The sequence below is a fragment of the Toxorhynchites rutilus genome, chromosome 2 (assembly GCF_029784135.1).
Source record: "Toxorhynchites rutilus septentrionalis strain SRP chromosome 2, ASM2978413v1, whole genome shotgun sequence".
NCBI classification, from domain to species: domain Eukaryota; kingdom Metazoa; phylum Arthropoda; class Insecta; order Diptera; family Culicidae; genus Toxorhynchites; species Toxorhynchites rutilus.
The window spans coordinates 141139285-141162709 of record NC_073745.1 but is presented as its reverse complement, the minus strand read 5'-3'; the positions used below and the strand labels follow the sequence as shown (position 1 = coordinate 141162709).

Here is a 23425-nt window from a genome sequence, read left to right as displayed (position 1 = left end):
TAGATACAATTATGCAGGGTTGCCACATATACAGAATATTCTGTATTTTACAGAATTTTCGACAAATTTCGGATACAGAATCTGTATACACAGAATTACAAATTTTCAGCAAAGCTATAGAATTTACAGATTATTTTTGAAATTCAAATTTAAATATTAATTTCATTACAGTGGATACCTTGATTTACAAAATTTTTGAACGCAACGCAACGAGATGACAGTTGGAGGCAGTTATGCGAAATATTGAGCGATTTGAACAGGTTAAACTATTCTTTTCGTTCCAAGTTAAATATGACCATAATCAATCCGCCAATTGACTCATTTCAACTATCCTATGACTAAACCGACTATGCAGTTCCTGAACTTTGTGCTACAGCTCATCAATAACGTCAATTGCACTTTTCAATCAGAAAGTTCTCAATTCTGCGTACTTTCTTATGAAACAAGAATGTTATTGTTGATCATGTTGGGTAATTTATGTTTGAAGAGCTACGTACAACGATGCCGCATCGATGCAACTTGAGCTAATTGGAACTAATCTTTCACATCATTGAGGATTTTTTTGGAGTGGCCTGCGGATGTGTACGTTGGTTTCGATGCAGGGGGAGCTGAAAAAGGATTGAATGCAGCTAGGAAGCTGACCTTCAAATTGATTTGTCGTGACTTCTATATTGAACTCGTGAAACCGATTTCAAAGCGATTTGATTTCAGCTATCCGGATATCAAAACTGCGGCTTCGATAAACCACTCAAAATTTCGTCAAGCTACCAAACCTTAATGATTGCGATGATGCGCCAATTTCCTCGATTCGTTGAAGCAGGTAATAGACAACGCTTGGATAACGAATTCAGGCTACTCAAGACGAATCTTGTTGGACAAAAATTAAGTGACTTAGATATAACTTGGTCCCAGCTATTGGATGTCAAAAGGCGTGATGAGAAATTGTTGTTGATTATTCTCGACTACCAGGCCAACCAAAGTCAGGAATTCGGTTGGTACCCACATTTATAGACTCTATTTTTAAAACGAAGTACTATGTATCGGCTTAAGGATGAAATTGACGAAAAATTTGAAGGCAAAGTTCAACAAAACCATGTATAAACATCATACAATCCAGAAGATTTTGAGAAAACCTTTTTATGATTTAATTTGTTGTATTGATACGACATTAACAGACAATTCAAAATGAAAATAAACCTATATTTTATTTTATTTTCCTGTGGAGGCGATCTGGCATAGTGGTAACATCCATATCTCTCGCGCTGAAGGTCACGAGTTTAATTCTCACTCCCGACATTCTTCCAAAAATGGAAGTAAAAGTGAAGAACTCGCCGAAATGTGTTGAAAATCACTATAATAGAGAAAAAAAAAATGTTTTTTTTTTGATACAGATTGTTTATACAGATTTTTTTTTGCTAAAAATACAGATCTACAGATTTTTTTCAGAAAATTTTACAGAATTAAATGTGGCAACCCTGCAATTATGGTAAGCGACTGCAGGCATGGGCGATCTTGGAGCGATTTGTAGAAGATCGACCTTTTATATTCCGATTTTTGATTTTTGTATCGACTCTTTGTACTCGAAAAAAATCGCAAAAATCGAACTTTTTCTTCCGTTTTTTTTCGATCTTAGAATAACTTTTTGTAGAATTGTTTCTCAGTGTATATCAATTTTTTAATCTAACCAAAAACCACCTAACAAATTCTATAAACATAATGCCTTCATTTGGATCGCTTCATTAAGCTTGCTGACAATTAGCTTGCTTAATCAGATTCTTCTTTGATTTACTTCCGTACAAGTGCTGACAGGAGGATCACAACTAGCGACAGCTACTGAGGAGCGGTAGCGATTTAAACAGCGAATTGATCCCTACGGTATTTTAAGAATCGATCCGTACAGTCGTAAATCTTGGAGAAACAGTGGTGTAAATTCGGTCATCACAAATCAAGCGATTACAAGATAAATTTATACCATTACATTCACTAGGCTAAAAGTGAAAGTTTGCGACGAAATTGGATGATGACATCAGTTCCAGCCAACATATTATTTTCTAGTACAGGTTTCGACTAAATCCCAGACGGATTTAATGGAATTTTTGCTAACTGCGTTCTGAACAAATATCAGTTGTCGAATTTCTAAAAATAATTTTCAATTAATTTTTAAATTAAATAATTCCATGACGGTATAAGATGAATACTAGGGTGCAAATGAAAATGGTCATCTCTAATTTCAAAAAGTTACCTCATAAAAAATGTCCACCACCTCGAAAAAACACCCTATGCCAAATATTAGCTCAATCTGACTTAAAGGAGAGTGACGCCAAGCGGTCAAAGTTTGAGTTTTTTTGAAAATCGAAAAATCACATGAAATCGGAGTTTTTAAAAAAATTGTTTGGTGCCAAATGTCTTAAAACTGCATGGCATATCGAGATTTACAGTTATGTAAAAAAAAAATTTTTGTTAAAAATCGACTTTTCAGACGGAAAAACAACTAAGCGCGAAAAAAAAAATTTTTTTTGACAAATTTTTTTTGGTATCAGTAAATCTCGACAAGTCCCAGAGTATTGATTTTTGCAATTTTTTTTTTTCGAGATGCCACTGGATCTCGACGTTTCATGCAATTTCAAGACATTTGGCATCAAATTTTTTTTTCGAAAACCCCGATTTCCTTTACTTCCCCCTTGGGTGATTTTTCTATTTTCAAAAAACTCAAATTTTGACCGCTTTGCGCCACTCTCTCTTAAGTCTGATTGAGCTGATATTTGCCATAGCGTGTTTTTTCGAGGTGGTAAACATTTTGTATAGGGTAACTTTTTAAAATTTTAGGGTCGATTTTTTTTCATACACATTTATTGGCATCCTAATGAATATCCAGGAAAAAACATCTATGAATGAAAATAGGAAAGTGGGTAGAGATTTTGAACGAAAATTGTCTCTCAAATCATACGATTTTATATTATTGTTAAAATTTTGACGTAAAAGCAAGGAGATTTCTAGAAATATAGTTAAGTTAGGACTATGTTTTCCAAGTGTTTAAGCAACATCAAGTATTCATTTTCATTCAAATTTTAACATATTAAAATTGTTTTCGGGTCTGCTAATAGAGATTGAATTGATCCACAAATACGAATGAATTATTTTGACGTTTATTTTGCGTCAAAGCAAGATTGTCACATTTCATAGTACAATTGATTTTAAGTCGAATGGATTTCAGAATGCAAGAGTCTCACGATCCGATCGAGGTTCAGATGATTCGAATTTCGTAATTTGGGTGACTGTTAGATATTCTTACCACAAATATGTTTCTAAGACACCAAAAATAAGATCGCAAGCGTAGGCGGATGTCCAATATATTAGCGATTACCATTCACAACAACGCAGACATTGGCATTAACAATCGTTGGGTGGTGTCATATTCGCAAAACATTCAATACTTATATTAATGTTGAGGTTTGCAGTTCGATGATGATCAATAAATACATTTGCAAGTCTGTGAATATTCCTCGATTGAATGACAAAGACAACATAATGCACTATCAAATTGGTCGGTACATCAGCTCCAATGAAGTTATTGGACGGAAATTTTGCCGTCCATCTTTCGTCACCAACGAGACAGCATTTAAACGAAATAAATATTGATTTCCTGTATTCCATTTATCTACTTTTATTTATTTACTAGCTAACCCGGCAAACTTCGTCCCGCCCATTTACTTGATTAATTCTCGAGTAATGCAGAAATTTGTGTTTTATTTGTATGGCAGCCACCCCTAAGAGAGGGGGGAGGGGTATCTAACCACCATAGAAACATTCATTGCACCCTAAAGTTTCGATATGCCTGATTTGGTTTAATTTGCTTGATTAATTCTCGGGTAATGCAAAAATTTGTGTTTCATTTGTATGGCAGCCCCCTCTAAGAGAGGGGGAAGGAGTATCTTAACACCATAGAAACATTTATTGCATCCTAAAACCTCCACATGCCAAATTTGGTTTCATTTGCTTGATTAATTCTCGAGTAATGCAGAAATTTGTGTTTCATTTGTATGGCAGCCCCCCCCTTTGAGTGGGGGAAGGACTGTCTAACCATCATAGAAACATTTATTGCACCCTAAAACTTTCACATGCCAACTTTGGTTTCGTTTGATTGATTAATTTCCGAGTAATGCAAAAAATTATGTTTCATTTGTATAGCAGCCCCCTCTAAGAGAGGGGGAAGGAGTATCTTATCACCATAGAAACATTTATTGCATCCTAAAACCTCCACCTGCCAAATTTGGTTTCATTTGCTTGATTAATTCTCGAGTAATGCAGAAATTTGTGTTTTATTTGTATGGCAGCCACCCCTAAGAGAGGGGGGAGGGGTATCTAACCACCATAGAAACATTCATTGCACCCTAAAGTTTCCATATGCCTAATTTGGTTTAATTTGCTTGATTAATTCTCGGGTAATGCAAAAATTTGTGTTTCATTTGTACGGCAGCCCCCTCTAAGAGAGGGGGAAGGAGTATCTTATCACCATAGAAACATTTATTGCATCCTAAAACCTCCACATGCCAAATTTGGTTTCATTTGCTTGATTAATTCTCGAGTAATGCAGAAATTTGTGTTTCATTTGTATGGCAGCCTCAATTATTTCACTGTGTTCGTTACAGAGGCTCACCATACGATTAATAGGACTATATTTGGCATAATTCATTCTTCGGTAATCTATGAAGAAAATGTTAGGGTTTCTCATATTTCTAATCGGTGCGTTAAAATTTAGGTTTCCTAATATTTCTTCTGAGTCCACTCGTTGTGATATGATATCAATAATAAATAGAATCATGAGCATTAGCTTCATATGGAGGGAGATGATATGACTTTACGAGAATATATTCCTTTTTTTTTCATTTTATGTCGTTATTCTATTATTTTTAATTATTTATTTTTTGTTTAACGACAACATATTCACTTGAAATAATGTATATGGCAGTACAACGCTTGCCTGATCAGCTAGTTTTTTATAATGTTTTTTTTGAGAGCCCAGGTTTTTTTCACATAACATATCCAAAAACTAGAGAGGTGTTTTTTTTTCGTTTCAGAATTATTATTTTTCAAAGTTAACTTGTTATACACTATATCGGTTTGGCATGGAATGTCTGATATCAATGTATTGTGTTAAAAATAAAAAATAAAATCAATCTACCCATTACTCGTTATTTATCTTGAATCCAGCTCAAAAAGCAGACAATTTATCGTAATTATGACGTGCGGTTCCCCATGGTTGCGGCCGCGGATATCCAAAATTTTTGAACGCGTGGATCCGTTTTAATTAAGCGCTCCTAATTTGAGCTCTACGTGGCTCACTTGCTGGTCTTCCCTCCTCCTCCGTCTCGCCACAAGAGAACTGATGGAGTACCCATTATTTTCGGCCAGTTTGCGTCCGCGAATTCCACTAACAACAACAGCAGCAACAGCAGCCAAAAAAGAAACAAAGAGACCAACGACACGCTTCTGTGGCATCCAAAAATGAGCAACATTTTGGCCGCGAGTGTTCATATGCTTCCTGAGCTTTAATTGCGAGTTATTTTATTGGTCATCCACGACAACAGGACTCATTAACCATATAACTGGTATCCGTTGGGTCGCCGCGGTCTTTTGTGCGCTCCCACGACGCGTTTTGTAATTTATTCCTGTCAGGTTCTGGAGTGATTGTTTCACGATTCGTTTTACTCTGCGCGAAAAGACAGCAAAAAAAAGTATCTCACAAACGAGAACAATCAACAGAAACGAGCTAAGATGATTTCAGATCTTGTGCGTCGCACCGCGCTCCGATAAATCGTAAAGATATACCTTGCTGATTGAGATTCCCATGTGGGCTCAATTCCTCCCCATTACGGGTAGTGCTAATCTAATTGTTTCGTGTTAATAAAAATAAAAAGCTGCACATTTGAACCAGATGAATGGCGCTCTTAAGCGCGGACACTAAAAGCCACTCACTTTTATTTATTCGTGTAAAAGCTAAGAACAAACCCGATTCTATGCGTACCCCTCGAACTTGCTGTGGATGACTTGAACATGTGCCGAGGAGTCAGTGTTCGTGTGTGTGTGCGCGCGGGGGTTTGTGGGTATTCCGAAAGAACCCCTTTCGCGCGCTCGCAATGACCCTCGTCTACCTTCAGCGCACACAGAGAGGGACATGATTCGTTCTGCGAATCGCAGCGAGAGTTGAATTTCTGGTTTTCACTCGGGCTGAAGTTGCACACTTTGGCCTGCAGTAGTGGTCCACGGTAATGGCGTTTACACATAAGTGTGGAAATTAATTTCCTGCGACGTGAAACGCTAAACGCTCTCCGTTAGACATGCCCTTTTCTGCCGTCGCCCGACGCTCCTTTAAATGGACTTCTGAGGCTGGACCAGAAGCGTGCGATCATTCCTAGAAGATTAATTACGATCGAGTGCTTGTGTCCTTCGATTGATCGCGACTTGCTCTTGTAGGTTGTGGCGTAAAAAAGGGGCCTTTCTTCTCGTGCGCGCGTATTACCGCTTTTGTGTCGACCCGGGGTTTCGTTGGGTCTCCCAGCACTCGAGCCCATCACAAGTGCGGTGACATTGTCCGTGATAACGATGATGTTGGCGATGGCAACAGCAGGTTTATTGATTGCTCGTTTTTGATTGACAAGAAATTTAACACCCGATCGGGGACTACGCGATTGCTGCAGTCGACCATTTGTCGTGGCATTGACGGGACTTAATTCGATCGTAACTTCTCGGAATTACTTAAGGCTAGGCATGAGGCATGATGAAATAAATGGCCTTTCGGGAAAAAAATATGTTGTGGAATGATCGTTGTTGAAGTTTAATTGCTGAGGATAATTCATAAATTGCTTGAAGGTCAGGATTGGATTCTGCCATTCAACGAAATTTGAAATTTGTATTGCATATTGCATTTCCAATCTCACGCTTGATTCTCATCACTAATCTATGATTTGTGGCGGCATTTGCACTTTACTTTTACGATCCCATTGAGCTCTCTTCACGTGCACTTTGCAGCAGCTCTATTTCCGAATGTAAGTCAACAATACATTGGCGCTCAGGCAAATATTTCTCACACTGAAGAAAAATAACGATCGTAAAAATGAAAACTAGCGCTATAAAGTGTGCCCCCGGTGCTTTGCAGTTTGGTATTTGTAATATTGTTTCATGTGCAGCATTGAAGCATCCCGATAATGGCGAGGAATGCAAATAAGAAGCAATTAAAACGTTACTTCCATTATCGCAGATGGATGGTTGGAATTCCTTTTGTTGATCAGATAAACTGCGTCCATTTAAATTATGTGCATCTTCCCTATCTAACGCTGTCTCGTTCCACGGGATCGTATTTCAGCTGCAATGCTCCGAATTTCACCCAAAAATTCACGCATGTCATTACACGAATTCTTGGGACATTCATTTCATTCAGCTCTCGTATATTTTCCCCCGGCGACACGAAGCAAAGAAAAACAAAAAGCTCCAATCGCGATTCTGCTCTCTCGAAGAAAACAACAATCATAAATCTTCGCTGCACATATTCATCGCAGCATCGTCGTCATCATCTTCGCCGTCTCCCTATGCGAGAGCCATTAAAACCGAGGAGAGAGACATGTCAAGACGCCGGCAAATTCAGTTGATTTAGTCCTCTGCTAGAATCTAATTAATTTGGCGAGCGTCGGGACTATGTCAAATGCAAGACTTTGTGCGAAACGGAAAAAAATCAAAATTGCATTCGCTTGTCGATAGGAAACTCATAAATGTCCTGAATTTGCGTTGCATTCAGTTTGTGCCGATGTTTTCCTCTCGATGGGTTCCACATTGGGACGCGAATATGCGATTCTACCCTCACATCAACAAGAAAACAGTGGGTTCGGTTGGTTGGTTGGCGGAAGCACTTCAAATCGTCTCGCGGTGTGACCTTTACTTGTCAGCGAGTGCAGATTTTGATTGTAATTAATTCGTAGCAGTGCATGTTGTGTCGAGTTTCTTTTTCTTGTTTGAACATAATATTTTATGTTTCGTGCGATGATTTAGTATGTGCGTTCGTGTACTTCTTGTAGACAACTGGCGCTGATGGGCTCAACCTCTCCAGAATTCAATGAAGATCATGACTAGGAAAGATATTTTTCATACTCAAGTATTTTGAGAAAGAGTGCTGGAAGCCGCTGTAAACTGTGACGCTACAGATAAGAGAAACAAGGAATAACAAACACTCAGAACGTCATGAACAAAGCAATATGGAAACACCACTGAGACTGCCGTTTCCTGAGCTATCATCATCGAAGCCACCTTCAGTGGAAGAATCCGCCATTCCCATCAATGTCCAGAGCCACTAACAATTATTTATGCTTTCTCATCTCATCCAGCTTACTCTTCCTTATCATTGTCCACTGGTGCCAACAAAACAAAAAAAATCTGAGAATTACTCTTGTCCAATTAACATCGCTTCCTTCCTAAAAAAAATGGCGTCGATATTACTAAAGGGCATATTTAAGGATTCTTAACAATTTTTGAAAGCTTGTGAAATTGTAGTTTTGAGCTGAAAAGTATTAATGAGCCGTGTTTAGGGATTGTAAATGTTGTGAGACGTTCTTTCCCAAATAATCATTAAAGCCTTATTATCTTTCCGACGTGAAAATATAGACAATGATGATATAATTCAACAGAACGGATTTATAATAAAATATTCTTAGAAGTTTCTTAGCTTCAAAATTTTCAATAGAGAAAACCTCCTCCTTGAAGCTATGGGTTTAATTAAGAGGAATGTATACATTTAGTTTCTTTTTTGAAATTGGAACTCGTCAATAACCATAGATTTATTTATAACTTTATAACTCTAATCCAAAATGGATTTTTTAATATGAATTCATTTGAACATTCACATTTTCGGACTAAAATTTTCCGCAAACGCGAAATTAGACCAACAACTATGACATTGTAGAACTTTTTTTTTTTTAAATCCATTTTGGATTAGAGTTATAAAGTTATAAATAAATCTAGGGTTATTGACGAGTTCAAATTTCAAAAAAGAAACTAAATGTATACATTCCTCTTGATTAAACCCATAGCTTCAAGGAGGAGGTTTTCTCTATTGAAAATTTTGAAGCTAAGAAACATCTAAGAATATTTTAGTATAAATCCGTTCTGTTGAATTATATCATCATTATATATATATATATATTTTCTCGTTTTTTCGGAAAGATGATGAAATTTGGAAGATTGAATTTTTTTTCGATGCCAAATGACTTCAAAATGCATGGAACGTCGAGATCTGGTGTCATCTCGAAAAAAATTGTTTGACCGAAAATCGACCTTTTGGGGCACTTAGCCCGAGAGCCAATGAAGATATGGAAAAAAATAATTATCGAATATAAAGAACCGACCATGTAAATCTTGTTTATTGGCTCAAAAAATGACCTGGGCAAAGTTTCAGCTCAATCGGACATGATTGAGGGGTGCCTCAAAGCACTTAAAATTTTGATTTTTTGCCCACTCAGGCTAAGTCCCAAAAAGTCGATTTTCGGCCAAAAATTTTTGAGTTTTTTGAAAACCGAAAAATCATTGGAAATGATGCCATATGTCTTATATTTGCACGAAACGTCGATATTTATTGTTGTCTCCAAAAAAAATAGATCTGTGAAAAAAATTTTTTTGGCACTCGGTCGTTTTTCCATCTGAAAAGTTGATTTTTGTAGCTGTGGAAACAATAACCCACAAATTTGGTTAGTGTCCTCGAGTGGCAGCACCCTGAAGATTAATGCAGCGAAAAATGACAGCTATTTTGGGAGGTTGGCAACGTCCTTCCTTTGATGAATTACTACGACCCTCATTACACAACACAAGAGAATTAAATGCGAATTAAATTATTGAGAACCTTCATCAATTATGTTGAATTCATCAATAAAACAAATGGGCTAATAGATACTGCAGTTTTAGAATTTGATATAAATGTGAATATATAATGACACTTTTTTTATAATGAATAATGACATGACTTGAGATTGCATAGAAAAAAAATTTTTTTTGACATAACTTTTTTTTAGATTAACATAGATTTTTTTTCGAAAACCCCGATTTCCGGTGATTTTTCGGTTTTTAAAAAAAATAACTCTTTTTATTGGTACTCAAAACCATACGTTTTGCCTCGTATTCCGAAAAGGCCCAGAGTGTCAATTTATTACATTTTTTTCCCGAGATGACAGTAGATCTCGACGTTTTTGAGGTGATGAACATTTTGTATGGGATAACCTTTCGAAATTCGAGATGACCATTTTCATTGGTACCCTAATACAGTAAAACCTGGTTTAGTGCGGTTTTTGTTGTGCGGTTTTTGTGCGTTTTTTTGTGTGGTGTTTGAAAAGAAGCATATTTGACGAAGTTATCGTCCATTTATTTTTTTTTCGATGGTTTACATGCGACGATTATATTTTGTTCCATCAGTACCATTATTCCATATTTCTCAACAACCTCAATTTACCCTTGGCAACGCATTGAAACAACAATGTGTGCGTGTGATGTAAAAAATACAGAAGCACCCACCAAACGGCATGAAAATCGAAGCGGTGGCTCAACCGAACAAAATTGCGTAATTTTGTATTGGATCTGTATTGGAACCGATTCTCCGGAGGACGCTAGAACTGACAAGTTCACGGCGGGAATTCTTTTGGAAAAATAGTTCTGAAAAGAAGTGATAAATTAACTTCATCTGCTTGGTAAGCGGTGGAATAAAACACGTTGCGACAGGAGCGAAGCACAGACACACGAGTTGTATTTTCGTTCAGGTTGTGGCAGGGAAAATGAAACTCTTTTGTTACTGTTTTTGTTACCGCTGAATAGGGATGCCAGGTGATTTTTTCAGATGGTACGAAAAAAAAAATCTTGGAGGAAACTAAAATTCATAACTCAATTTTGATAAATGTTTGATAGATTTGATATTGTTATGTAGCGCGTTACATTAAACTTTCCTTGAAGTTTATTTCAATAAATGTGAACAAAGAATATATTGCACAACAGAGAATTAAATTTCATGAGATTAGAAATGATAATTGACTAAACCGTTCACCGTCCCAAACCATCCACAAAAACGGAACGATGATAAGTGTTCTATTTGGGATTGGGCGATCTTGGATCGATTTTCAGAAGATCGATCTTTTTCATTTATATTTCCGATTTTTTGGATCGATTCATTGTTCCCGGAAAAATCGTGAAGGTCAATATTTTTCCTTCGATATCATGCAATTGGATTCAACAAGATTATTGTCGGCGGAGTTCTGGATGAATATCAGTTGTTGAATTTCTATTATTATTTTTTTTTATAAACTTATTTAATTAAATAATTCCATGACGGTTTAAGATGAACAATAAATTTTTTCTGGGCTTTCAAGTTTTTTTTTTCTGTGACCATCATTTTGAGAATCAAACTGAAATGGCTTTGATGTTTGAATAGAAATGAGTAAATGTTTATTCCATGTTTAAAGAAAAGACAACACTTATATAGAACAAGTATATAAATTCGGGGGTCTTCGTAGCCACTTGGTTACGTGTTCGCTTACCAAGCGATCGATCGTGAGTTCAAACTCAGGGCCCTCAATTGACCATCTTTGTGTTGTTATAGAATAGCTACGTCCACGCAACCATTATCAGCGATGGAAATCGATCCACGGTGGAACAAAGATCGATTCATCCATACAACTGCTCTGCTCTGCAAGAAACATCGGGCTGCTGTTCTATAAATAACCCAACAATGATCAATATCAACTTTATCCGCTGTTCGGTCTGCTGAACAATGGAAGAACAGAAAGAATACCCTTACGCCTAAATGGCTACTACTGTGTAATTTACCATAATTCAATGGAACAGAAAACTTAACGCCTAAATGGCTACTACTAACAACTGGTAATTAACAATTTATAGAAACATAAACATATGTACATGTACACGATTAAACCCGGCTCTGTTACAGCTAAATGCTAATGAGCCTAATAAATAAATAAATGGGATAAAAAAAAGTATATAAATTGAAAAAAAAGGCATTCGATTTTTCAAAGGTCGATTCAGAAAAGATCGATTCTTTGGTACCGATTTAATCAATGAATCGATCCCTGCACCGTTCAGAAAATCGATCCATCAAGATCGATCTTTTTCTAAAAATCGCCCAATCCTAGTTCTCTTAAGGTAGGCTCCAATGCCAAAAAATAAAATGGATGACTCTCATTTGACAAACAATTTTTAAAAATAACTATATTGTGTATTTCAGCTTTGGAGTTTTGGTTGCAACTTGAACCATATCCATAAAAATAATGATTGAATCGGTATGTAACCAGAAAACCTTAGATTTGTGAAGTGGTCGTAAAAAAGCGAGAGAATAAACACTGTGCGAAAAGTCTACTATATGTCTTCAATATGTCTTCACAAGTTCAAATGGCTTCAAAATGAAGACATTTTTTCAAACCTGGCTTCTCTGCTGCTGAGGTTGTTGTTAAGGTAGTAGGTAGCCCGCTGTGACGACCGAAATTTCGACGTTTTTTCATAAAATTTTTATAATAAGAAAATAAAATGTGATCGTTTTAACACTTTTGCATGTTTTTTCAATAGTGTTTCAAAATATAGAAAAAAAAATTTTAGTTCATTTTACATAAATTTGTTTTTAATATTTGACGTCAGTGTGGAGTCCTCGAAAAGAAGATGAACTGGTTCGGGGAAGCACTTAGTCTTCCGAAGTCATCTGAAATAAAAAAATCTAAAAGATTATTATTTTGCAGACTTTATTTTTATGAACAAACTTATAATATACATTAAAAAACAAAAACAAACTCTCTGTACTCTTGAAAAAAGTTCTCAAAATCTATTTTTTTTTTGATAAATTGTTTAAATAAAATAGTTTATTATTAAAAAAATAAATGTTTGAGAGATTGGGGTAAGACGGACATGTTAAGCAAAACTTCAATTGTATCTTTGGAAACTCATGTTTTCAAAAATTTAAAAGCAGTTTCTCACAGTTCAATATACTGGTTTTCGAAATAACTGGCCAAATGTTTTATAAAAATGTGTTTTTCCATGTTTTTTACTGAAATTAAAACAAGCCGAAAAGTACAACATTTTTATCGGTGCGGGTATAATTGACATGTAGTGAGGGGGATATGGACAGGTTCATAATATACGAAGCTTAGAGGTTTAATTAGGTTTATAATATACGAAGCTTAGAGGTTTAAATAATTTCGCTCTCTCTCAGTGTTTGTGCATGCAGTAACTGAAATAGAACAAAAAGAGAAGGCAATATAAAAAAGAGTTCAATATTATTCCCTTCACTTTCCATCATGCATTGGATGTGATTATGAATGTGACTGTCCATTTCACCCCCAGTGCAATTATTTCAATAATTTAAATTTATCACATACCTAATATCGCTTCTCTGTCAACTCACAAACCGAAATATAACCATCAGCGCATTCAATTTTGGTATTAAACCACTCTTAATGCTTAATATCGAAGCCGCAAAAGTTACATCCACACGCGGAATCATGTTCGATTTTCGGTTTTTGTCTCTCTATTCCACTTTTGATCAGTATTCATTGTCATAGGATGGTTTAAATACTATAGAATAGCATTTAGAAGGGTTTCCCATCAACAGAAATTTGAAATTCATAATGCAGCTATACAAATCAACCACCTGTCCATCATACCCCCACTGTCCGCCTTACCCGCGGCTCCCCTACGTATTTAGATATGTATGTCAGCCAAATTGTTGTTGTGGAAGCAAAAAGACTTCGTTCTCTTTCTCATGCCTTCAACAACAAGAATTCACTGAGCTAACGGAATGCTGCAAAAAAAGTTCTACTGTTGTCACCAGAGATCTTTAAAACATTGAAAAGAGTCAGAATATAGTGCCGATAGAAGACAAGAACTCCGGAATGCACTGAGAATCAGATTTCGATGCTGAAATCCCAATGCCGCTGGTTGATAAAAAAAATATTCCGGAAAGTGTTTTGTTTTGGACGACGAAAATGAGTTCCCTTTTTCGAAGATGCCCATTCCCGGAAACGATCGATACTATTCCATGGATAGCTCTACTGCATCTACGAACATAAAAAATAAGTTCAAACATAAGTTTAAACAGAAAGTGATGCTGTACATCGCCCTTTTCAAGAGAGGTGTTTCCGAGCCATGGTTCAAGCCCTCTAGTTTGACTATCAATCAAGATGTGTACCAGAATGAATGTTAGAGGAAAATTTTGATCATGTTTCAACAAAACACATCGTGCAGATGGACAACACGTGTCGAAAAAATCTCAACCCGACAATTCTGCCTCAGTGTCCCCCAATCGAAGATTTCATCGGGATTTTGAGTTCCTTGGTGTACAAAAATAACTGCAGAGCAATGAATTGCAAACAGTTGATTGGTACAATCAATAGATGCATTCGCAAAGTTGAAATAAAAACCATAGAACGCTCCAGTTCCGACATCAGACGGAATCTACGCCGAACAAGCTGGTTACAGATTGTTTTCAAATGTTCATTAATTTTTTGAACAATGGATAAGGTATCTTAAATTTCAATAAATCTGATCTTCTTCAAGTATGTTTGAGTTTATTTTTGACGGCTTGAGAAACAAATTCCAATATTTTAGTTGTCACGATTCATTTTTTAAACACTCGATTTTCCCACCTTTTTTCTGTAGGAGTCTTAATCGAATTGTTTTTGCCCTACATCAAAATATGTGTTCTTTTATCACAGTAACTCTGCTAAAAGGATCACACATATTTTTAACTTAAACCTAATTTATTGCCCAATAACGTTTCATAAAATTAATGAAAAAATATGTTTAAGCTAGTTAATTAAACTATCATTTGGTGCAAAAACATCACCATATGGTGGCTTTTCAAGGACATGAAAATGATTAAAGTTGCTGTTCGATTTTTCGAACAGTTGATCGTAAATGGGTTAAAGGATGATTGTACGTTCAGTACGGATACGTCTATGTTCAGAAGTTTTCGGAATCAGTTCAATGATTGATCATTACTGTTCATCTCTTACCAAAAATTACCATCGCTTTCGATCTTTTACTTACTAACATAAAAACAGCCGCGATCACGCGGACAAAACTAGATGACAGCGGCGCAATAAAATTAACTGGAAATGCAAATGCGCGCACTTTCAAGAACTCTCCGTCACAAATTTCCTCTTTCGCACAAATGCAACATATGTCCAACAATTAGAACGCGTGGAAAGCGAAAAGATGCCATCAAATATGTGCATTTCCGTGTTTCAAAAATTGTCGTCACTGGTTCTGTTTGTTCTGTCCAGAAGAGCAAACAATAAAATATTAACACACACAAAAAAAAAGCTTGTGATCTCTTTATGCGCGCGTACTCGTAAAAGTATGGCAATTAAAATGGTTTATGGCTCGAGTTTTCTTGTCTTCACGATTAGCTATCTTCCAGAGCACAGGTTAGACCCGGTCGTGTATTATTTTTCCGTGACGTAAAATAGACCCGCACACGGGGCGAAAAAAGAACTTAGGTGACTTATCGCTTCCAACGAAGAAATGCAAAAGGTTTTTCCCACAGGATCGGGATTACCCCCACTTTGGCCCCAATTCATCTGGCTGGCAAGTAGCCCTTATCGCTTCCATCTCTTGCCTTTTGATCGATCGTTAAATCTTCACTGGGTGCAGATTAAAATTATCGGTGATCGTTGCGCTCGCTTCCTCTATGAGTAAATATCCTGTAATTTAACAATAACATAAAGAGGTTACGGAATTCAACTGATCTACAATTCATGAGTATGTCATCACACACTCGGTAAACACGCAAGAGTCACAATTTTTACGCAATGATTGTTTCGTCAAATTTCTCCCGATTATGCTGTTTTGTTTTGTTTTTTGGGCCGTGTGTGAAGAGATTGTAAATGTCACACATTTCAATTGTTCGGGCATCATTCTCTCGGATTGAATACCTTGCTGTGTATCACGTAGAATAATCTGATATGTGCATATTCAACAGCGGTCGAAACAAGGTTTGCTCGAAGGAAGAAAAAAAACACGCCTTGAATCAGTTCGGTGACTTCTGATCGGAGGCTCATAGATGAGGACGCAGATTATGAAAATATGTCCGCTTGAAATCGGGATCAAATAACTATATTTTGTTTCAATTTTTACTTACACTTTTACAATACTTTGATTCTTAGAAAAGCCAAGCCTATCGAATAAATTCTAAGATGATGAATTAATTGCATTTTGCATGAAAACTTTTTTCAAACTTTGAAAGAATTTGGAAACGTGCCAGGAGTTACTGAAACAGATGTATCAAAACGTTTACACGTAACAAAAATGATTTAGAACGGAAACTAAATGAGGATCGTTACACATTCTTACCTACGCGCCAAACATAGTACAACATACGATCTGAACAGACCGGTCTGTATCTTATATCTGTGATTCCCGTTCGAAACACAGTTCCCAATTATACAACAACTCCCCCCGCGAACAAATAATGCGAGCGATTAGAATTTAACCTTGCGAAATCTGTTCAATCATTCCGCCGTTCCGTGGATTTCGTGGCGACCACGCGACGCGATACGCGCGGTCACTGGCTAGTTTGTTTTTATACCATTCGAAGATGCTGGCTTCCTGGATATTTATTTGTGTAAATGCCAGCAATCAGTAGTCAATCACCTTGGACCTTTCGGGCGGATTGACGTCCAGTCGGATTTTGGACTGAGATTTAAATGAATCCACAATTAGTCGAGGAATCCTAAATTTGATTTGGAGATACTCATTCGAATCATACTATGCAAAAGTAATGATTTTCCAAATTTAGAAGTGAATCTGAAAGGATACCCAAAATCGTATCGGGTTGCGCGATGCTTTGTGATTTCTGTCTTCATCATATTCATACTCGGCGATGAGCCATCAAATCTCCTTAACCACCATCACGTATTCCATTCATGAATGAAAAGCGCAGCCCTCACACCCAACCAGCGGCACGTGGTCTTAGAACAATAATACTGCAATAAATTATGCAATTCCGACTGCTGCTGGTCAGCAGCGCTGCTTCCTCAAAAGTATAATCATCGCGTTATTGAATGCAAATTTTGACAATATTGATTCTAATCAATCGTTTCCGCATTTTCTTGTTTGTTTGTTTTGCAGGTCGCGAAGATCTGTCGCCTTCCAGCAGTCTCAATGGGTACACGCCGGACGGTAACGACGCCAAGAAGCAGAAGAAAGGTCCAACCCCGCGGCAGCAGGAAGAACTTTGTCTGGTGTGTGGAGACCGAGCGTCCGGCTACCACTACAACGCACTCACCTGTGAAGGATGCAAAGGTAAGTATGAGTGCGACAGGGTCCAATCTAACCACTCACCATCTCCGGCTTTCTGTTTCCACAGGGTTCTTCCGGCGCAGCGTAACCAAGAATGCGGTCTACTGCTGCAAGTTTGGGCATGCGTGCGAGATGGACATGTACATGCGGCGGAAGTGCCAGGAGTGCCGCCTCAAGAAGTGTCTCGCCGTCGGGATGCGGCCGGAGTGTGTGGTGCCCGAGAACCAGTGTGCGATCAAGCGGAAGGAGAAGAAGGCCCAGAAGGAGAAGGACAAGCTGCAGACGAACGCAACCGTTAGTACAACGAACAACACCTACAAGACGGACATACTGCCGGTCTTGATGAAATGTGATCCACCGCCACACGCAGCGATACCTGTAAGGAGATGACGCCGCTTTGACTAGATTGATTAAGAGTCAGCCACTATTTTTTTATTTAATTTTAGCTCTTACCAGAAAAGCTGCTGAACGAGAATAGGCTAAGAAATATACCTCTATTGACGGCGAACCAGATGGCCGTCATATACAAGCTAATCTGGTACCAGGATGGCTATGAACAACCCTCGGAGGAAGATCTCAAAAGGATAATGATCGTAAGTTGATATTTTTTTACTAGGACTCATAGTGGCGAATTTGCGTTAATGCAAAATATGTTTTTTTGAGAATACGAGTTCAATTTGATAAACGGTTTGTACACAAAGTACGGATAAAAACTAGCCTTTATAGCCACGCTCATGGTCGTATTTTGATAAGAAACCTTTCCTATCTTTTTTCATTTTTAAAAGATGCTTGCACCTATTGCACGATCAGTTAAATCTTTTGTTGACATAGTTTCAATGAGAGTCAGTGCAGTGGCATTAAACCTAATTAGAATGGAATTAATAATGAACCTGTGAGGTTTCAGGGTTGGAATGAATGGCAACAATGGTACGAAGTCTGGTTTTCTGATATCGACATATCTATACAGCCATTCCATGCCAAACCGATATAGTGGTTCTCAGATTCTCGTGGGAAGTGGAAATTTTGTTCTTTGTCGCAAACCATTAGACCCGTTTTTTTTTTTAGGGTGGCCATTTCCATTTTAGGGTGGGCCGAAAAATCAAATTTTTCCTCTTTTTTCCAAAAATGACTCTTTTTTGAAATTCATGACGTTTGAACTACTGGACCGATTCAGATGATCGACATTGTTGCGACGCATAAGTGATCGTGTTTCGATTTGTACCGGATTCCGTGACGCAGCTTTCGTTCACTTCGCGATTTGTTCCCTAGAGCATGGGATAACAATTATATTTAATACAACTTAATACATAAACTACATAAATTTATACATTATATATTCGGTGGCCGAACTGAACAGCAACGGAGACAAAAAAGGAGTGAATTTGAAAAGTAGCTTTAAGCTCTTGCATAGCACAAAGCATTACTTTCCCCTATTGTACGCAATTACCAACACATATAAAATACAGATAATATAAAATCTACTGTTGAGCTTTTATAGAAGCAAATCGAGTCTAAAGTAGATTTTAGCTAACTCTAATATGCCTGCTCATATCTCTTAGCGAACACTAGAAACGTCAACAGACATATCAAATCAAAGCCAATACCCTGGCCGTTTTTGAAAAAATACTACACCTGCAGAAAATTCGAGTTCTGTTCTCGTTATTATTGATTGTATTCGTTTTTTATTGTTTTCATAGTCTCGGGACCAAGGGCGCTATATTTTTTCATATTTTTTCTGAAAAGCTGAGGATTTTTCGCATAAAATATGTCGAAACCAGAGAGGCGTTTTTCTTCGTTATTGAGTCATGATTTTTCAAAGTTAACCGATGGTCCAAAAAATCATTTTTCATTTATTTTTTCCAAAAATGACTTCGTTCAAAAATTTATTACTTTTGAACTACTGGACCGATTGGGATGATCGATACATCAAATTAAAGCCATTTAGTTAGCCTTTTTTGAAAAAATGACGAGCCATACAAATGAAACATAAATTCCTGCATTACTCGAGAATTAATCAAGCAAACGAAACCAAATAAGGCATATGGAGGTTTTAGGGCGCAATAATTTTTTCTATGGTGGTTAGACACTCCTCCCTTCTCTGGAATGGAGAGCGGGTTCCATAAAAATAATACACATATTCCCAAACATGACAATTGAAGATTTTCGGGAAACTCTTAAGGAAAAATTCAAAAAAATCAATTCGCAATTCGTAAAATTCAAAAAATTCAATTCGCATGTGTTCTACAATTACATATTGACAAGCGTTGTTAGTCCATTTGATGTTTGTGATAACGAAATTGATTTTCGTTCGAAAGTGGAAATGAATTTCAATGTGATAAAACGCACTCCTATATCGTTTTCTATCTATATAAATAAAAATGGATCGCCGAATGTGTTGATAAGAGCAAAACTCGAGAAAGAAATTGTCCGATTTAGGGCTACGAAAGTACGGTGTCGATATCTACAGACTTAGTGAGTAATATCTCTATGAGAGGTCAGTTTTCTCAAAAACCTGAAAAGAGATGATTTTTGTCGAATTCAATGTACATTTTTTACGCATTTTTGTTTCGAATATTAAATGTGGAATGTTGAATGTTAACAAGCATTTATCTCGAATCTCCGTAGTGGATATTCGCATTCGAACAACCACCTTTGTGCCAGATAAGTTATTTACACCTGTGGCACACGGTTGGTATGTGATTTGATATCACATTAGGGATTTTCATGGAATTGCAGAAAATTTAATTTCTATTTAAGTATCATTTAATGATTATAGTAGCTATTCTATTGAACATCCCAATACCTTCTATTCAACCGGTCATAATATCTTACATAGCAAACCATAGGAGGTAAGAGTAAGTGTGTTGATACATTATTGGGTACTTCTAGTAGCATTAATTCAACACTAATTCGGTTTGACTGGATCTTACATTGTGTTCTGAGATTCGAATATAATTATTTTTCTATTCTCATGTTTCTCATGTTTGTTTGTTTTAAGGTGTCAGTAGGGGCTTATTGAAAGGAGCAAAAAGTTGATTTTATGATCTGCGCAAGTGAGCAGGCCGCTTATTAATGTGTAAAACGGAAATCGAATGTTGATCACGAATGGAATCATTAGGATTTGGGTTATTTTCTAGGAGAAACTTTTTTTATGCGGTCCCTATCTACGGCACATAAACAAGTTTCTTTTTTCAAACTGCGTACCAAACACGATTTTTTTAAGTTACTGAGGATGTTTTGTACGATTTTTTTATGCAATTTTTTTGTGCGGTCTCTGTCCCCCGCACAAAAAAGGGTTTTCTGTACTGCTTCTCCACGATGTAAATCCTTTAAACTTAATGTTTCGCCCTGAGCTTAAGACCAAGCAATGCAAGCTCTCCAGTTCAGCAAATGTGTTTTTTGGTTCTATAATCCAGTTTAATCCAGTTTTTTATAAAAAAAATAATAACTATTTCTGCTGCGAGCGTATTTTGATGATTTGCATACCAATCGAATCGGAAACCCTCTAAGATTTTTTTGATATTCTATACTTTACATTTCCCTAGCCTGTAAAGGGCCTCAACTGATGAAAATTCATTCATCCGTCAGAAGCATCCTCATTTTCCCATTCTCCATACCAGGGCCCGAAATCTTCGAAAATGAAAAATGAGGACCGACTCTACTCTCAGCAGCTTCGCTTCGACTAGAACTGCTTCGGCAGTCGCCGCCAACAAAAAGACTAGAAAATGAATTGACTAGCGTTGACTAGCGAGGATGACTGGTGAACTAGTCCAGTCTGTGGTTATTTTAACTGACTCGACTAATGAATACAAATCTGCCTCTTCATTCAACTGACTTCAATCCACACTTCCATTTTCCCCTGACACTAATTCATATCCGCGTACACAATCTTTACGTCCATATAAAGAGGAACGAAAACATGATTTCTGATGCAGAAAAGAAGATACCCCATCAATGGACGGTTTATTGTCTACCCATCGTGAACTTAAACCAACGAACTTAGACATTTATCAAGTATGCTATAAAGGTCCTCGCGTTAGTATTAGTTAAGGTAGAAACAGAATGCCGCGTTGTGCGTTGCTTCTCATCAGCTGTCATTGCTTGCGTTTTGTACTAAAACATTCGCCCGACGCAGTCTGTTGATTTGCAGTCACAATATAGCATTCGCGTCACCACTTTTCATGTAAACAAAAACAAAATAAAATTCGTATGAAAATCTTGTTCTTGTTGTGTCTACGGATCAGTTGAATGTTTTTAAAAACAATACATTGACATATCCGCGCTGGCGGCATTGAGCTTCATTTACTAGTTTAGGGGAGCGTGAAAGAATAGCTGATTTTCAGTCGGAATAAACACGTTTTCAAAATTAAAATTATGAATGAAAATTAGCTTTTGCATATCAAACTAGTATTCTATTTTAATGAAAAACATTTTTTGTTTGTTGCAAAGTCTCATACGAAAATTGTTTATGAAGACAACTCTGTATTATAATGAAAAAATTCAGCAACAATGTTGGAATTGTTTAGCCATATGGTTGAATGAAAGTCAGAAACACGTGTTTCAAGTAATCAAATAACATGATGTGAAAATTTTCATTCAAATTTTAGAATTTGAAAACCGGCTTCGTGTCTTCTAATCTGATAGAGATTACACTGACGAGTTTGGGACCCAAATTATGGCCCGATTTTGAAGTTGCCACCAGACGTCGACACCATGCCATTGTCATCGCGAATTCGGCGCAAGCAGTTTAGAACAAATGTTAGCGTTTAGCACAACGGTGCTAATGACGCAACGCATTATTGGGTTCGACTAAATGGAAATACCAATATTTAAAATGAAGTGTCAAAGCATAATTGTCGCAACGCGACGCATGCGCGGCATTCTGGTCCCACCTTTAGTATTAGGCGTGCAAAATAGCGCACACACACTGCACGTTATTTTATACGTGTAAGTAATTTCCGTGTACGATACAAAAGAATCTAGCTCACCTGTAGCGTATGGCAAACCTCGTTGAACTCAAACATCGATGCATGCACATGTACATGGAAGAGGGAAAGAGAGGAACGAATTTCATTTTGGGGGAAGTCACTTCAAAATGCGATGAGGACAATTTGACTGGGAAGAATGAAATGATATAGTCGAGTCGGTAGAGGGAGATAGCGACTAAACGCCCGACTGAATGTTTAGTCGTTTTGGCGGAAAAACTGCGCGAAGAAGTCAAAAGTCATTACAAACTGACTATGGATATAGTCAGTCAATTAGTCAGCATGTTTGCTAATTATTCTCGTAATCGTGAAATCATGAAACAACCATGTTCAGCTGATCGGCCTTTTGAGGACCACCAAAAGTTTATAGTAAGAAATTATTTCAAAAAATTTGATGCTTCTTAAAAATATCCGAAGTAATAAGCGATCGAATTGATTAATTCTTCTTAGTCCTACATTAAAAAAGCGTTCGTGGTCACAACCCCATACAGTGTTTTCGTCATTGACGATAAACTGTGAAAGATGCATGAAAAAACACCAGAATTTTTTTTGGTAGATACTTTTAACTTTTTTCATGCGTGGTATGGGCAGAAATTTGTGCAGGCGAAAGCTCAAGATAGCTTCCATATACTTAAAGATTAATAGCAAGAACTTCATCCGGGAAGATTTGTTTTTTATAGTTTTCATGGTCTCGGGACCAAGAGCCCAATTTTTCTTGGAAGCTGAGGATTTTTTACATAACATATCCAGAATTCAGGGAGGCGTTCTTATTTGTTCTCAAGTTATGATTTTTCAAAGTCAACCGATGGTATGAAAAATAATTGTTCCCCTTTTTTTCAAAAATTCATACATTTGAAATACTTGACCGATGATCAATATATCAATTTGAAGCCAATGAGTTGGTTTTCTTTGAAAAAATACCACACTTGCGTGGAAATTGGATTCTAATTGCATAGATGTAGTATAGTCACATAGGAATATTGAAAGAAAACTGAAAACATGTTATCTTTGAAAAATCATAACTCATACACGAAAAAGGTCACCTCTCTGAAATTCGGATATGTTATGTGAAAAAAACCTCAGCTTTCAAGAAATGATATGAAAAAATATGG

The 23425-nt window shown here is 36.9% G+C and overlaps 1 protein-coding gene across 9 annotated transcripts in view; it reads left to right on the top strand.

The window, feature by feature from the left end:
- The window catches only part of LOC129770491 (ecdysone receptor), a 680728-nt gene that overhangs the window by 640846 nt on the left and 16457 nt on the right, over window positions 1–23425 (top strand). For all 9 annotated transcript variants that reach the window (XM_055773363.1, XM_055773362.1, XM_055773359.1 and 6 more), the window contains 3 exons: window positions 17158–17331; window positions 17396–17706; window positions 17775–17921. In XM_055773363.1, coding sequence (XP_055629338.1) covers window positions 17158–17331; window positions 17396–17706; window positions 17775–17921 — 632 coding nt within the window. The remainder of the gene's footprint in view (window positions 1–17157; window positions 17332–17395; window positions 17707–17774; window positions 17922–23425) is intronic.